General features: G+C 42.7%; 1 protein-coding gene across 2 annotated transcripts; it reads right to left on the minus strand.

Annotated features, from left to right (window-relative positions):
• Positions 1 to 1619: 1619 nt before the first annotated feature.
• Positions 1620 to 17274, minus strand: ncapg (non-SMC condensin I complex, subunit G). Of its 2 annotated transcripts, none has more exons than XM_036136958.1 (22): positions 17146 to 17274; positions 16814 to 16921; positions 15285 to 15521; positions 14821 to 15049; positions 14447 to 14592; positions 14246 to 14330; positions 12873 to 13065; positions 12643 to 12792; positions 11473 to 11613; positions 10422 to 10545; positions 9264 to 9353; positions 8569 to 8757; positions 8370 to 8480; positions 6169 to 6288; positions 5836 to 6063; positions 4683 to 4864; positions 4428 to 4593; positions 2741 to 2908; positions 2479 to 2602; positions 2242 to 2289; positions 2083 to 2152; positions 1620 to 1993 (listed from the first exon to the last, which is right to left on the minus strand). In XM_036136958.1, exons 2-22 carry the CDS (start codon positions 16919 to 16921, stop codon positions 1867 to 1869), a joined length of 3036 nt encoding a protein of 1011 aa, XP_035992851.1. In that variant the 5' UTR covers positions 17146 to 17274; the 3' UTR covers positions 1620 to 1866. The 2 variants fall into 2 exon arrangements, with proteins under 2 accessions (XP_035992851.1, XP_012720992.2); XM_012865538.3 differs by having other exon boundaries at positions 2242 to 2301.
• Positions 17275 to 17662: the final 388 nt, after the last annotated feature.

Below are 17662 nucleotides of genomic sequence, written 5' to 3' on the forward strand. Positions count from 1 at the left end.
GAGCTGCAAATTTATTCAATAGATTATTCCCAAAGGGACGTTATGTGCGTCACATGAAGCCTAATCTGAAAGTATGTGGGGCCTATTAGGGGCCCTCAAGGAAAATGGGCTGGCAAAACTAAATGGACTCTGCTCGGGGCCTACATGGCAGATTGGTCTAGTATTGGGGGGGGGGTCCAGCTAAATAAATTTTGTTTAGAGCAACAAAAGTTACACATCTTTGTTTTTATAGTATACTATAAATTAGTATACAGTTTAATTAAAGATCAACAATTTTTATTATTTAATCAACAGTATTTTTATGTTTAATGCATTTTCTTCAATGGGACATTTGATTTTTATAGCAAATGGCATCAAAATGATGAAAAAGGAACCTATTGACAAAAAGATACTTCATTTATCTATAGTAAAATATTCTATATACCATCAGCTTCTTTCTTTCTGGAAATGTTGTGCATATATTGCAGAACTAAATGCATCCTAAAGCTAGCAATTTTAAATTACCTTTACATTTAGAAACATTGACCAATTGTTTCTCTCACACATTTTTGGTCTACGTTTTTAAGAACCAAAGCTGAAAGTGTAAAGTGCCACATGTTGCAGACCCCTGTCCTAGGGGAAAATGGTGTGGGTTTTTCTCACAGGGGCCCCAAGGGGTCACACCTATGCTCCATATTAGGTCAGGCCACTGAAACCATCGAACCTGGCTAGTCTTGAATGTTGTGCCACGTGGTCCAATTTTGGGTTGTTAGTTCTCTACAGCAGAAATCCTCAATCCAAGGGACTTCCTTGGTTACATCTGGTTTGTCTTGTGACTTACCTCGAGACTGGCATTTTACAAAGAGGTGAACGTACATATTCACCTTTTGAAAATAAGCAAAGAAAATCTCCATTGTCCCTGTTCCTCTAAAGCTAGCTGAGCACAGTCATACATAATAAAAATGACAATGCTGTATTTAAAAGGGTTTTACTTTATTTAAAAAATAGATGAAAATCTATGATGAACGTAAAATAAAAATGAATGACGGAGATGTCTACAGCGGTCAGGCTATTAAATGAAGACACTGCAAAAAACAAACTTCCAAGAAAGGAAGAGAGGAAGGACAAAGCGAACAAAGGTCAGAAAAAGGGAGAGAGCAGCTCAAGGAAGCAGTGAAGGACACTTGGAAGTAAAAAAAGAATAGAAAAGGACAGAGCGAATGCAGGAGACTAGGAAAGGAGGGCGGTAGGACATAGACAGAGAGAAGGGAAGCTGCACAAGGAACCACAGGACAAAAAAAAAACAGAACAGGAGGACAGGGTATAGAAAAAAGACTGACGAGGGAAGAAGGGAGATAGGACACGCAGAAGGAATTAAGGATATATGAAGAGAGAAAAAAAATCCAGAAGTATATGAGCAAGAACCAAAAGGTAGACATTAAGTAATGAGTTAGAGATTAACGTATGAAATAATGGGTTTCTGTAACGTTTTCCTTTCCCACACTTAGTGAAGTGAAAATCCAGACTGCGTATGAGCCGTGTAAATGTTACATGTGGGCCTATTATTCTGACCATCAGAATTTAACAGGGGACACCAAATGTATGTTACGACTAAATGCATGCAGTAAAAGGACAAGTTGTTTTCTTGAACAGTATTTGCTTTAATCATGACGCTAAAAAAACATAAAAACAGACAAAACTGTGGAGCACAAATGAACGCAGAGAAAGATGAACAGACAGCGATAGAAACGTTAGCCGCTTCCGTTTACTCAGAGCCGCTGATGAATTACTTTCACTAGCAGGACGTTAAACGTAGCACCGGTTATAGGAGGCAGAGAGCAACAAATAAAAGCATCTGACTTCCTGCTAAGCGCCATAGCTGGACTTTTACGACACATTGGCCTCCTGATTGATGAGAGGGTTCAGGTCCAGTTTGGTTTTCGCCAGCGCTGCAGTCTTGGCCCGCCGTGAAGGACGCACCGCAGGAACGGACTCTGGGACGTTTTCTCCATCGCTGGAACAAAAACGCAGACGGACGGCGGCTGTAGAGGTACGGATCTCTTGAGGTAAACGGCCATATTTCTGCTGTTGAAGTGAACTCACCTCTCCTCTGACGACTCGTCCCTCCTGCTCGGCCTTCGGCCCCCTTTGGCAGGGCAGGCTTTCCTCTGACCTGTGCAGACAAACGCTCAGGTTACCTCCCTGTGCTGAGTTCGCTCCTCTCAGGAGCGATAAAAATATAACGGCGTGGTGAAGAATTACCTCTCTTAGGTCTCTTGGCAGATTTTGAAGGATCTTCTGCTGCGGGCTCTGCTGCAACCTCTGCAGAGACAGTTCGTGTTTACAGCTCTGTTCTTTACTGACGACGAGGCTTTTTTAAAATACACTCGCCGTCTTTGTGGTGATAAGACCATCCCTTCACAGCAGGACGTGGACTCGCACGCGTTCGTCCACTCGCTGAGAGGAGAGCGTCTGAAATCCAAAGCGTGTTTTGTGTACCGTCTGCGTTGACGTCCAGCGGTTGGAGAGCGCTCGCGTTCTGCACCTCCGCTTGCTCTTCAGAGTCCACCAGCTGATGCAACATCTTCTCCAGAGCTCGAAGGCAAACGCGATCCTTCACCACCTACCGGGATGAAAAGGAGGAGCCGTGAAACGCCAAGCTTCGCACCGTGGATCTGGGGGGGTCCGGGTTTGACTTTCAGCTCTCACACAGCAGCACGTCTCCGTTTGATCGTTTTAGCAGGCCAAGTGTTGTGTGTACCTGCACGAGCTGCTGCAGGAGCGTCGTCAGGTCCTGCCTCAGCGTCTCCTCCCTGCTGAGCTCCAGGTTGCTCAGAGCCTTGGCATAGAGGCGGACTTCGGGGGCCGTGGGATCTTTGAGCATCTCCCCGCACATGCGCACTGCCAGGTAGTCGTGGACGCACACCTCCTGAACACACACACACACACACACACACGGTCAGGAGGATGCGTCCTGTGCGGACAGTCAGGGGACGGGGCAGTGCTGTGTGCAGGGCCTTCTAAAAGCATTCCCGTCCATTTCAACTTTTTCTGATGTTGTCAATTGTGTGACGAGGCCTCAGAAAGTAGCTCGTAAATCTCATTGGAATGTATGTTGCAATTAGAGCTGTGCATAAAAATCGATACAAAGATTAATATCGATTTTTTTTTAAATGATTTAAAACCGATATTCTGGCTTTCAATATCGATATACCTCCCAACACCTAGGGGGCGCTATTGCAGCCTAACCTTCATCCCTAAAATCAGACGTTTGGGCACGTTTTTGGTTTCTGTGATACATTAAATGCATTGAACCAAATCCACTTTGTTTTCCTGTTAATATATCAGTGTTCAATAAATTGAACATAAATATAATATTTGGCTGGTTTTGTTGATTGAATGACTGAGCATTTGAAAGTAATAAATATCGATATTGGAGTCAAATCAAATCAAGGTGAGCTATACCGAGAATCGTATTGTATTGTGAGCTATGTATCGAAAATCGTATCGAATCGGCTAATCCTAGATGATACCCAGCCCTAGTTGCAATGACAATAAAGTTTATTATTTTTGGAAGGAAGCCATAAGAGGGAAATCTTCAACACAGTTTACTACAAGCCAGGTAAGGGGGAACAAAATAAACACTATTTATTGGGGGGGGGGGGGGGGGGGGGGGGCAGTGGTTAGAGCAGCACGCTTGCACTCAGAGAAGGATGCAGGTACCCGGTTCGATTCCCAATGCCGGCACTCTGGGTCCCTGAGCAAGACCCTTAATCCCAGATTGCCCCCTGGGCGCCGCACATGGCAGCCCACTGCTCCCCAATGGGATGGGTTAAATGCCGAAAGCAAATTTGATTGTAATGTATGTTTCACAATAAAGACGATATTACTACTAAATATTGAATATTGGTCAGGGCAGATCTTGAAATGTTTGGCCTACGTGGAAAACCACCGTGTGTGACGGATTAAAAATAAACCCTGCACCCCGCTCCATGGAGGCACTGATCCCATGGAGAAACAAGGTGTTTGTAGCATCATGCTGAGGGAATAAATAAAATGCAGGGCAATCCTGGCAGAAAACCAGAAGGTAAAGAAAAACAATTTTGCAAAGCTAAACGAGCTAATATTTCTTTCTAGACTTTCTGATGCAGTGAAAAGCGGTTCTAGTGAGAATTCATTCAGGGGTGGTACCTAAAAATGCACGTTACACTTTGTTTGCATAAAAGAAAAATAACAAAAAGCATCCTGTTCCTTAAAATTTACTCCCTACTTTCTGTTGGTCTGTGACATAAAATAATAATAAAAAATAACATTAAAGTCTGTGGTTGCAAAGTCAGAAAAACTCCAACGGGCGTAAATACTTTCACTGCCGTCTGAATCCGCCGACGTGCTTTAAGGCGCAGAGCTCTTCTGCAGGAGGCTTGTTTGAGTTCATGGGTGTTTCTCACCTCTGTGTTAGCTGAAGGTTTAATGAGCACACTGGGACGGGTCAGCTCCACCAGTAGCTCCACCACGTTGTTAACGTCCACCTCAGCTAGCGGAGAAGTCGCCGGAGCATTCAGCAAAGTTCGGACTGTTGGCAGGAAACTCTCCTCCACGACCTCCTGGTGGGCTCTGCTTGCACAAAGACCAACAACTGCTGTTTACCCTCTAAACGGGGACCAAACCTGTGGAGTTGTCACCACGCAGAGTGGCTGGCAGACCTGCTCGAGCAGGCGTAGAGCTGGAAAAAGGTGCCCAGGCAGTGCCGCAGGTGAGTATCGTCCTCGGTGACGGGATTGTACCACAGCAGCACCAGGCGCGAAAGCATCTTTGCACTGGAGATGCGGCCCGTGTACATGAGCTTAGCCAGACCCTCTGCTGCCACCGTCCGGAGGTCCGACACCTGAGAAGGTTTGACACCGGAAAACATAAAAATCCTCCTAGGAAGTAAGACGCAAACGACAACGAGGCTACGTTCACACTGCAGGGAATGCGACCCATATCCAGCTTTTTCATGGCAATGGGAACGGCCCAATTTCAAAGTTGTTGTTTTTTTCCCCCAGTGTCCTGTCTAGCAATGTGGCAATAAGAATCGTTGTCTTAATGCCAAAAAGAGCTCATCAGATTTTACTTTCACAAGTGGAGCAATCAGCTTTGATTCTGCGCTTGATTTATTCATGTAATTAGTTTTATTGTGATTTCAGACAGGGAGAATTTCAAATTATGTGGACTTTACAATGGGAAAGTAGGAGAGTAAGGGAAGAACAAGAAGAGAAAAAGAAAGAAAGAGAAGAGGTAAAAGAAAGAACAGATAAAAGGGAAAGAATGATAAAACGTCTTCCGTCTGCTTCATCACCTGGAAAGAGAGATGTAAAAAGAACGGCCCAATTTCAAACTTTTCACCCCTCCCAAAAAAAAAAAAAAAATATAAAAATCCAACTTGGCCACTTCCATATACTAATTCTCTCCCTTTTATCTCTTCTTTCACCTCTTCTCTTTTTTTTTTCTCTCTTGTTCTTCCTTTACTCTCCCATTGTAGTGTCCATATAATTTGAAATTATCCCTGCAGGAATCACAATGAAGCTATTTACATGCATAAATCAAGAAAAAACAAAAAAAAAACAAATATGATACTAATTCAGATGCGTACCGTTTATTTTTCAAAGCGGTCATCTCTAACTTTCACATCACTCTCCTGGCTCCAACTACACACAGCAGTAGCGGTTAGCGCTCAGTTAGCCAGCCCAAAAAAACAACATATTTGAGCAAAGAAAAAAAGAAATAAAAAAAATCAAAAAAAATAAAAATCAGAATTGAGCCTCAAATCCTGCAGTGAGCGTAGCCCTCGTCGGCTTATGGACTAATCAAAGTCACCTCACTGTCCAGGAACTCTGAGAGCATCCCCAGTATGCTCTGTGAGGTGTCCTCTGGACTGTCTCCCTTGTCCTCGGCCGCTGCTGCGTCGCCGTCCTGCTTGTCGGGCGACTGGGTGGGCTGGGCGGTCTGAGCGGGAGACAACAGCTGGAAGCCGAACAGCAGCAGCAGGTCGATGATCGCCCGCAGAGCGCTGATGCGGATCTTCACCTCGTCCAGCTGGGCGATCTGGAGGAGAAAAAAAAACAAAAAAAACTCTGATTCTAATCTCTTTCTCATTAACACATTCAGATCTAAGGTGAATGGTTAAGGAGTAGCGCTGCATCGGCTCACCTGTAGCAGGAGGACCAGGTGGGTTTTGGCCAGCTCCTTGCTGTGCAGGGTGCACGTTCCCAGACACACCACGGCCATGTTGCGGACGGCAGGGTGAGCGTTGGCTATGGAGGGCAGCACCTAGCAGAGGACAGGGAGAGCACACCATTTCAACACGGCATTAATGCGGTATTACTCCAGGAAATAAGACTGAATCAACATTTAGTGTTTGGCCGTGTTCTGTGGTGAGGCACGAGTTAGCGGCTGTTTTGACTGGCATTGATTCAAAGGAGAAATCATCGTTTCTTCTCTTTCTATTCTTGATCCAGGTATTTTAGGTTCTCTCTTTCTTGAAGATGAGCTATTTTTACATCAGTCTTGCCCACTTGCTATTTTTAAAGACCCCATCACACATTAAGCAGTTCGAGCACTAACGTACAGTTTCTCTCTGCTTCCTGGTGTTTTCTAGATCTGCTCAGAGGAGCTGCAGTGAGTTCAGAAAGTTGCCGCCACGTTCCTAATGCTTTGCCTTCTACGGGTGCCCCAGACAGCCATTTCTAGCAGGGGGGACTTCAAGCTTGAATCGCTTTGATATAAGGCTGGACGATAATTCAATAACAATATATATAACGATCGATAAACGTATATGGATGATAGAAGGAAAAAAAAGGGTCAATAAAAAGTTCAGTAGAATAACAGTTTTCCTTCATTTTGCATTCTAGCCTATAATATTAGTTTATATTACATCATTACATCCTCCCAACCAATCAGAAACGCAGACCAAAGAACTTTATCAACAAGCCCCGCCCCCTTCAAAGAGGTCAGAAAGCATGCGTTCTTTTTAATTTTTTAAAAACTTGCAGTTTTTATATAAAGTTGGTTGAATAAAGGGTTTAGTTTGAATTCAGTGTTTATGTGTCTTTATCTAAAAACAGGTCGCTAAGCAACAGCATAAAACGTTCAGGGCTGCATTTAAAACATATGTTTTGAATTTGTTGATAATTATCGATATTGATCAATATGATTTCTAGTTTATCGATGTGCTTTTATTCTACATCATTTCTTTTTATGCTCTCACTCCTGCTTTGAAGGGATCGAAGTCCGTCCGTCTGTAGCTTGGAGGGACCAGTTTGAGGAGCATGTTTGGTGAACGTAGGGACAACATTTAAAGGATATTTAGAAGCTGTCGTTGGCTAGAAGTTCCTGAGCCGTCTTTCTCCCAGAGCGACTTAATCAGCGCCACGTGTAATGCCAAGTCAGGGGGGGACCGTGTTCTGGCCCTGACAGCTACTGTGCTGAAACTTCTAGATGTTCATGCTCAGGGACTGGACTTGGGGCGGCTCTCTGTTAAGCTTTTTCTATTTACCTAAATATAACATCAGACTACAGCTCTAAAGATATTTATCTTCTTTTTTTTTGCATTCCTTGTGTATAAATTTGACATTTTTCCAAACTCAAGTTTTGACATTTCTCAATCATTTTGCCATTTTTGTAAATTCATTTAAAAGTTTACTATGAATTTATGCCAGATTTTCTTTTTACAGTAAGCAGGATTTAAACGAAGGACACAAGAAAGAGTGGAAAAATATGTTGTAGGAAAGAGGAAGGGAAAAAAATAAAGAGCAAAAAGGAAGAAAGAAGATGAGGTAGGAAGGAAGACTAAGAGAGGAAGGGAGGACATGAGGGTCAGAATGAAGGAAAGAGGAGAAAAGTAAAAGAAAAAAATAAATGAGAGATGCCACAAGGATGGAACACAAGGAAAGGAAACAAGCTAAGAAGGAAACAAAGACGCAGTGTAGGATGCTTAGGAGAAGGGACCGACATTTACATGAAGGGAAGGAAGGACAAGGTAAGGATATGATAAAGGAACAACAAAACAGAGGAAGGAAGAAGGGAGGGAAGGATGGATACAAGGAAGGTAATACAAATATGATGCAAAGAAAGAAGGACACTATATAGACATTGGAATAGGATAAAGTATAGAAATACTAATATTTTTTATTTTTGTTTTCTTCTTCCATATATTTCCAGACCAGGAAAGCTAAAATAAAATCGCAGACTTTTCAAAAGTGCATAGGAAGCCAGTAAGTCTTCTATGTCAAAAACATAACAAAATATCTTCTGGTTGTGTTTGTAGAGAACAAATAATCTATGGTTTATTCCAGCGCTCGCATCACTCTGAGAATTAGTGCATAAATGAATATGGAGAGCAGAGTGATTACCAGGGAAGACATCAAGGCACTTATGGTTGGACCGGTTCGAGTCTTGATGTTCAGCTGCTTCAGCAGTTCAGCGCACATCGTCAGACACCTCAGAAGAGTCTCCGGGTCATTCTGTCAAAAAAAACAAAAAACAAATAAACATTTACACGTTCTGCATGTCTACGGTTATATGACAGAATCTCCTCACCTCCTTACGCACCTTCTCAATGCGAACCTCTTTGTCGGCAGGTTGGTTTATCCCCGAGATCTTTTGCAGGACTTCGTTTCTCTGATCCTCCAAATCTGCGATGGAGTCCTTCAGCTCTGCTGCTCGACTGAAGTCCTGAGCAGCGATGCAGTCCTCCAGGGCCTGGTTGGCCTCCATGATGCGGACCTTCACCTCAGCAAGCTGGAAGGGACCACAAGAGAGGAAGAGGAGGTGGGAACGGAAAGAGGAAGGTCAATCTTTTGCTGGAGTACAGTAGAAGACTGTCAATGCCCCTTCACCACCACCAGGAAAAACACCAGCTAAAGCCTCACTGAGAGGAGTTGCATATGATGGATATTAATTTAAACCTTTAGCAAAGATTTGACGCTTTACATGAAAGAAAAGGCAAGGAAATCTACCAACTATTGGAGCACAAAAGATCATGGAAATATTAGATTAGTGCTCAAAGTCTCGTCTTTCCACATAATCACAGCACACAGTAAATTAGCTACATAGGAAAAATCTGAAAATATTTATCTTTTGATCTGAATCTGTCAGGATGCTACCATCAGGTGGAGGTTTTATCTGTGAAAAAAACCGCTGCACAACTAGAGCCGATTATATATATATATATATATATATATATATATATATATATATATATATATATATATATATATATATATAAATATCCGTGTCTAGCCCACCTGGACCTGCTGCCGACGACTCTCATTCTCATCCACCGGCTGACTGGACACCGTGATGGGCTCTCTCACATCTGAGATGATCTCTGCCACCTGTTAAAGAAAAGCCAGCGGCGTTAAATATGAGTCAGAGGTGATTACGCAACACCTAAACTGAGACGCTGCATCCCTCCCACAAACAGAGACAAACCTGATGGAAGTGAGACAAATGGGGTAAGGCCCCGTTTGTCTCACTTCCAGACACTGACGACAGTGTCCAAGTGTCTGAGATGTTTTTATACTGGAACGCTTGGCTATTGGGACGGAAGTACGTACCATTTGAACTAATAGGAAAATTCAACTGCAATAGCCACCGTTCAACACTATTAGAGCAGCTCTAAGACAGTTTTAGACAAATACTGCAGAACTAAACAGGTTGGATGGGTGTCTGGGAGGTCGACAACTAGAAAATTCAGACCAGATGATGTATAAAAGGAGATCTTCTGCTAATTCAGAGTTCCTTAGTATTAGCAAATTAGGGTGAGCTAGCATAAATACTATTATTATGATTTGGTTATTCTCTTGGTCCTGCTGTTAACCCAGCTAATAATTACTGATTAAAGAACCATATAAAATGCTGAAGAATTTGTGGTCATTAGAGTCCTTTTCGTCATTGAGTTGATGGTGGAAAAATGGTTTTGGTGTTTGGTTCATGACTTATTTGGAGGTCTGTAAAGGCTGCCATGGCACAAATAATCAACACCTCTGGGACTTATTCCTAGATACCAAGTTGTAAAATAAACAGCAGCCATTAACGGGTTGTGGAGGGTAGTTGCTGCTACTTGGTGGCTATTTGCCCATCAGAAACAGGCTGGGGCACTCTGTAGTCTGTGAGCAGCTAGAAAAATGTTCCTCCACACCAGCTTAAATAGACTGCCTGAGAACACTGATCAGGGTTATAGCTGACGGACTAAGGAACCTCGCTGAGCTGGTTTGAGTCAACCTCTCATAGTTGGGGAGTTAGAGGGGAGGGGCTTAGCTCCTGCAACAACTTCACAATAAAGCCTCTAGAGTCCTAGTATAACATTGTTGTTCATTTCTGTCCAACATGTCGTTAAAGACAGTAAATGAAGAATCTTCTTTTGCCAAAAAGGGGTTTGATTTATTCAAAATGTCAATTACAGCCTGGATGCGCCTCGGGTCGTCGGGGATGAGGGCGAGGAACTTCTCAGTGAGGAGGGACACCATGGAGGAGGGGGTCTCTGGGAGAACCAGCATCTCCTGCAGAACGGCCAGCACACGCTTCCTAGAAACACAGCTCGGTTAGTCCAGCGTCTCAGGAAGCAATAACTTGTGCTATAGCATGTATGCATTCGAGTAGGTCAGCAATTTTTCAAAAACATTAACAAGAAAACAAAAGTAAGCTGCAGATTCAGAGTTGATGTACAAACTTCCTGAGTTCTCATTCCTGTGTGGGCCGATGGATAGACGGACTCATGGATGGACGAGACAGCCGAAAGAGAAGATGAGGCACAAACCCACTAAAGAGACTACGGCTCATCTGAATACCCTCATAGAGTAAGGACTCTTTAGCCCAAGCGGAAGTGTGTCAGCGGTCGCCATGATAAGTGCTGTCCGAATAGTGCAGTCAGTAAGGAAGGAGGTAAGAAAAGCGGCCTGTATGCTTCCTCCTGCGGCTAGTTTTGCCTAGGAACCCAGCGACGTCCTTTACCAGCACTAAGAGCCCTTAAGGTATCCCACAATCCTTTGCGTGACATGACGTTAAAGCACAGCCCTCTCACGGAAATCAGTGAAGATGTCCGGAGAGAAGAGAGCCCACACTTTGTAGTTCATTTTCAGAAGGCTGTAGACCTGGATTTGACTCGCATCATCCATGTGCGTTAAAGGCTGGCCGAATTCAGCACATCCCGATTCAATCTGAATGGACCATGTTTACTAGAGCAGTGCATTGGAGTTTGATGAGCTTTATTTCTTTTATACATTTGTCACAGTTGATAACTTTATCTAGCGAGATAAAGTTACTGATTTTATAAAATACGAGACGAATGGACGGACTAATTGATGAATGGACAGATGGGTGAACTGATGGAAACGTAATAATGAACAGACTGACGCACGGATGAACTGATGGATAAACCGTGCGGACTGGTTGCAGATGTACAAAGACTGGTTTGGTTCTGCATCCAGATTCTTTTGTTCTGATGCGATTTACCTGCCGCCCTCCTCGTTGGTATCGAGACAACCGATGAGATGGATGAGCTGCTGGGAGATGAACTCCTTGGTCATGACGAGCTCCAGCTGGTTGTAGTCGGCCTTCTGATCCTCTTGCAGATTAGGCACTGCCTTCAGAAACCTACAGCGGACAGCGCAAAGACAAATCTAGAATAGAAACTCCCGCTATTGTCCCACCTTGGACAAAAATCCCCCCCCAGCAGTAGCAAGACACTCCACCCTTACTGCCTACACACACGCCAGCTGTAAGCAAGCCACCCTTCCTGTTCTGTAAGTCATATTCTGCAAGTTAAACTAAAAAGCCTCTCTGGCAAGCTTGGCAGCAATAAACTCCTTTTGAAGAAAAATAAAATATATAAAAATCACACTTAGCTCTAAAGTGAGTGAAACGCACATCAAAAGGGTTAGCTTATACAAATAAAAACGTCCGCCCAGTTACATACAGAAAGTGCTCCTCTGAAAACACTGCCTTCAGAGACCTGTGGTTACAACATTTTCATCATGGTTACAGGGATTTTCTGACACGTTACCACAATGCAGCTACGATAGTATAACTAGCAAAACAACATTTCTAACCTGAGACCTTATTTTCCCCTGTATTTGACTGAAACGTTAAAAAGTTACCCTCCAACCCTAATCGATAGTGACGGAGAATGAGACTCAAGGCAAATCTAGACCAAATCTAAATATTTAGCTACCAATCACAGACTTAGAAGTAAAGAAAGCCCAACAGTGGCCACTTATTTTATAATTTGCTTTTTTAAATATCTAGAAAGGTTATTTTATCTATAAAGTCATCTGTATTCATCTTAACTTGTGGCAGGTGAATAACAAAGCAAATATAACAGACAGAAGAATAAGATTAGTGTTAAAGTATAATGGTTTATGCCTTTTAAAAAGAGAAGAGCAACATTTGATCCACGCTGCATTCATGTGTTGGAGAAATGCTGTTTTTTTTTTGGGTTACCAACTGGCGGGTAACCGGATAAGCATATCTAAATATCTTACAAGGTCAAGCCAAATAGAGAAGGTTATCTTTGAATTAAAGTATTTTGTTTAAATCCACTGACCATTAATCATCAGACTGATCTAGAAATTTCAAAGATATATACCAAACAATTATTTTATGAATCCCTGTCTCTTCACTCACCCAGAGAGGTAGTCAGCATAGGTTGAGGCATCTGGCAACACTTGTTCAAGCATTTCCTCCCCATCATCTCCTTTATCCTTCAAAAACTCACACAGAGCTCTCCAGTAGAGCACGTTTTCACACGTCACAGAGTCCACAGGGATCACTTTTCTGTAGGGAAATACACACGAGACACTTTATGTCAGCTGTCCACATGCATACATGAGAAAGAGGGACGTTTGAGAGCCTACCTGTTGTCGAGCTGTCCCCTGTTCTGCAGCAGCTCTTCGGTTGGCGTGGTTTTGAAGACGGTCTTGAGGGTTTCCATGGCGGTTTCTGCACAGTTCTCCACATCCAGCCGATGGAGCAGCTCGATGACGTCCCCATCCAGCCGAAGCAGCCAGGCTGGCAGCAGGCGGCTGCAGACTACTTCTCTGACCGACTCTGGAAAACACGCAGCTGGTCAAAAACTCCTCAAAGACACGTCGCCATTTAGAGAAGGATGAGATTTTGTGTCTTAGGGTTTTACACAGCTATGGTGAACAAACGCTGTGTAGCATTAGGAAAAGCACGGAAATTGGCCTTAAAGACCCATCTTCACGAACAGATATAAATACTTTGATATTTTGCACAAGACTGCAGGAAAAGAAAGCCTTCAGTTGATGTTATAGTGAAGTAAAAAAGAACAAAAACAAATTGCATGTCATTCTTTGTCCAAATAAAATAACTACAAACTGTTATGGTAAAATGTTCAAAGGTTTTAGTGACATTAAATGCATGTGAATACATTTTAGAGATAATTATCTTTTTGTCGAGGCTAAAACTCTGAGTCCTTGGTATCTGGTTCCAGCAGGTTCTCATTGCTTAGTTTGAAGTTGTGCCTCTTTCTAAAAATTAACAAAGGCTTTTGAGAAAATATTTGAATATAAGCGTTTTTCCCTTATTTGTGAACAAGGACAAAAACCTCGGCCTGCCTTTTGCGGGCTTCTGGCTGCTGAGACTAGAGACAATAACTACCTGACCAGCTAGTACATAACCAAAACGTTCTTCCCAATCAGATGCAACAAGGCTGAATCAACTTGGTCAAAATTCATTTGTCTGGACCCCTGCCATTCATCTTCACTTCATACAGGTATTTAAAAATCCTATGTGTGTGTAACCCTGAAGCCTAGACTTTCAGGGAGATTCTTCAACCTCTTTCACGACTTCCCTTTAAGTATTAAGCTTTATCCTGGCTCATGCATTTTTAAGCAGTCATTATATCATTGTGATTAATAATCCTTCAATTATAAATTCTTTTAGTGACTACATACAATGCAAGAACTCAATTTCAAGTTGAAGTGTTAAGATTTTGATTGAGAATATATTTTAATAATATATTATTATTATTATGCTTTTCAGGCCGACTGTAAAAGAGAATTTGCCATCAGTCTGATAGATTTTTAACACATTTAAGAAGGTTAAAATTATTAAATTGTCTAGAATTAAGACTGATGGTATTTTTAATAAGTACTGATGCCACTTGCATTCATGTGTAAGGTTTTAGTGGGACTTCATCGTACTCTGTTGGCTGCAGCTGCTCTGTTTTGTTTGCAATATTTCAACCGTGAAAACCAAACTTTACCTGCGGTGTCATGGAGACCTTGCTGCAGCAGACCAACTCTCTGTGCGATGGTAAGAGCTTTAATGTGAACCTTGTCAGCAAGAACCTTTAGCCAGAAAAAGCAGAAAACAAACACACAGAAATGACAAAGAAACCCAGTTTTTAACAAACACCGACACGTGTGCAGAAACCTTTCAGTCTACTGCCTGCGCGGCTACCTACCTGGTAGGCTAGCTTGCGGACATTCTCTTTGATGTCTCGGGTGCGTTTGAGGACTTTAGGGAGGGTCCGCGGCGACATCGCAATGCAGGACAGGACGGCACGTCGCACCTCCGCGTTGCTATCGTTTTCCAAGATTAACAAATAAGCTGAAAGCACAGGAGAGGCTGAGGATGAGACATAAAAACCCACCAAGCTTATCGGATAAAAAAATAAAAAAAAGTTTGTTGAAGACTTTTTAACAAGCCATGAGCACAAGTTGATAGCAATAACAGAAATCCATAACAACAAATACTAATAAAATACCCAGAAAAATGGGGGATTGACAACTTCTGGCACTGTACAGGATTTAAAAGTAAAAAAATAAACAAACAAACCATTTATGGTGGGACAGTCAGGATCCTTTGGCTGTTGAAGGCGGGTCATAGCTAAAGCAGCCTGAATCCTCACATTGGGGAACTTGTCTGTGACACGAACCAGCATGGCTTGGTGGATGCGATCAAAGAGGTCGTCGTCGATCTGGGCGTTCTCTGCCATGCTGCCGAGCAACTTGTTGATCAGCTGGCACGCTCTGAAACGCACCGCGTGGCTGCTGGCTTTATGCGACTGAAAACACAGACGGGTGGCAAAGTAGGTAAGAATAACTATTTTTCTTTTAACTCTTGTGATTTATATTATGATTACATTACGTTGCATACGTTCTCATTTTGTTTTTCGCAGATTTTATTTTTCGACATTTAGATTAAATCTTATATCGCAAAATATTAAAAAAAAAAAAGGTCAAGAAGCCCAGACTGTGCATTGTCAAAGGAGAGAATATGCAAGCATATTATGTTTATACCGCTAAAAGAAAGTTGAAGATGAAACTCAGAAATGGGTGATCATCATCATCTTCTTCGTCCTCCTCCTCCTCGTTTTGCTGCTGCTCATCCTCTGCGTTGGGTGGAGGCTGGAAGCTGGTGGCAAACTTGGCCACAAACTCGATCACATTTTCAACGGCAGGTTCCCGTTTGTACACGATCATCGCATACTTCAGGTAGTGGACGAACTCCTCATGGAACAGCGTCTTGTCCTCGAGCTGGAGGGGGAAATTATGTATAAAAAAAAAAAAAAAAAAAAAAAAAACGCTTAACTCTAAAACAAACCAATTCAGGAAAGTAATGTTGCACTGAGATGAGTCGGTGAGGGAATCAATCACAAACTCCACAATATTCTATCAGGATTTCATGTGATAGACTAACACAAAGTAGTGCATAATAGTAATGGTAATTGATAACGTACAATATATGGCTTCTATCATTGTTTTAAATATCTGAAAAGTGTTGCATGCTATTATATTGAGCTCCTGTGAGTTACTTTAGCACTGCCTTTTAATTATAGCTACAACTCTTTTGGGGTGGGTGTCTACAAGCTTTCTACTTCTAGAGACTGGTTTGTTTTGGTTCTTTCTTCTTTGCAAAGAGGCTCAACCTCAGTCAGACGGGATGGAAAACATCTTTGAACATCAATGGTTCTCAATTCAAACTTTGAAAGCCACAAATACACTTTGATCTAAGCCACTTCACCGTAGCCCTGAGGTTGTTATCCTGCTGAAAAACAAACCTCTGGCCCAGTCTGAAGTATTGTGCAGCCCTTAAGAAGTCCTGTATCAGGATTGTCTGCATTTAGCCCCATCAATCTTCTGCTCTGATCAGCCTTCCTGAAGAAAAGCAATCCTACAGCATGACGCTGCCACAATGTTTCATGTTGGTGAAAGTTTGCTTTCTGGTCTAAACTGACCAGAGCTACATCTCTGCAACACATCAAACTGCAAACGGGACTTCTAAAGGTTTGCCTTTTTTCTTGACACTCTTCCGCAAAGCCACGAGATTCTTGCAGGAGATCTCTGCAGCTCCTCCAGAGTTACCATGGGCCCCTGGCTGCTACAACCAAACATGTTATCCCAGTCTGTTTTGTTTTTCTTCTTCACGATGCTGTTTGTTCATCAATCTTCTCTAACAGACGTCTGAGCCCTTCACAGAACCGTCACATTTATTCAGAGATTAAGTGCATGCATGGGGACTGTACTAAGCAATTAGGTGACCCCTCGAGATCAATGGCAGCACTGCATTTTATTTAGGGGTATCAGAATGGAGAAGCTCAAAAGAAAACATTTTCTAACTTCTTTATTTGTAGATACGTTTAGAAACCCGTGCATCATTTTCCTTCAACTGCACAACAATGTGCTACTTTGTGTCGGTCTATTTATTAAGGTGGTGATAAAACGCGTTTATGTGAGTGGTGCGTAATGAAATGTGGAGACGTTCACGGGTGGTTAATGGATGGTTTGTCTGAGAAAGGCCTGTATAGTCAGCAGCCTCGGCTCTTTACCCTGTTGTAGCGGCTCTTCAGGCTCGCCACCAGCTTCGCCCTGTTGTTGTGTCCTTTCTGGGCCCGCTGAAACGCCTCCTTTAACTCTATCTCACTGTCGGCGGTCATCTGTCACCCACAAAGACAACAAATACACACAAAACACATTCAGACGGACGGCAGCAGTCGCTTCGCTTATGGAACAGCGGTCTGCGTGTCTCATTAGACATTAAACAAAGCCCTTCAACACACAACCAGCTTCATTTAACGCACTATAACATACAACGTTACGTGAACAGGGTTCGTATTTTCTCTGTTTATCTTAGAAGAGTCGCTTTTAATGTTAAACTTACCTTGTTGTGAAGTTTCCAGCCACTAAACTGCCGCCTGTTTTCAAATTCAACCGCAGGAGGCGTGCTTCCTTTTCTGCAGCCTTGACTGGCGTCAGCGCCCCCTGCTGGATGGGAGGCAACGAGGTTTGCGATTCCCGGAGTAACGTCGAGTCGTTTTTTTACCCGTTCTCTCTCTTACAAGCTTACCGTCCAAAATTGCGTTACTGCAAAACTGACCCTCTCAATACACCTTGCCCGCAAGCTGAATTCTCGCGGTATTTGTGCGTTCACATACACACCTTAATGTGCAAAACGTGGAGGGCCAGACATCATCAATCTGGCTTGCCAGGTTACCTCTCAATCACTCAATCCCCAACGCTATATCTCACTAAACATCACGCGTTTATTGAAACCTTGGAGGTCTGCCACGCAGAGAAATGTATTTAATTGAATTTTATCCCATGCCCAGGTAGTAATGACAAATTCAAATGTATTTATTTATTTATTTTATTGTATCCTTACAATAAAACAAGACAGA

The sequence above is a fragment of the Fundulus heteroclitus genome, chromosome 5, assembly GCF_011125445.2.
Source record: "Fundulus heteroclitus isolate FHET01 chromosome 5, MU-UCD_Fhet_4.1, whole genome shotgun sequence".
NCBI lineage: Eukaryota > Metazoa > Chordata > Actinopteri > Cyprinodontiformes > Fundulidae > Fundulus > Fundulus heteroclitus.

Excerpts from the sequence above, each read along its gene's own strand:
- ncapg (XM_012865538.3), bottom strand. The coding sequence starts at position 16,921 with ATGACCGCCGACAGTGAGATAGAGTTAAAGGAGGCGTTTCAGCGGGCC. Across the intron at positions 14,331-14,446 it reads TCCGCAAGCTAGCCTACCAG|GTTCTTGCTGACAAGGTTCA; the intron begins GTAGGTAGCCGC and ends TTCTGGCTAAAG. Across the intron at positions 13,066-14,245 it reads AGGTCTCCATGACACCGCAG|AGTCGGTCAGAGAAGTAGTC; the intron begins GTAAAGTTTGGT and ends CGTGTTTTCCAG.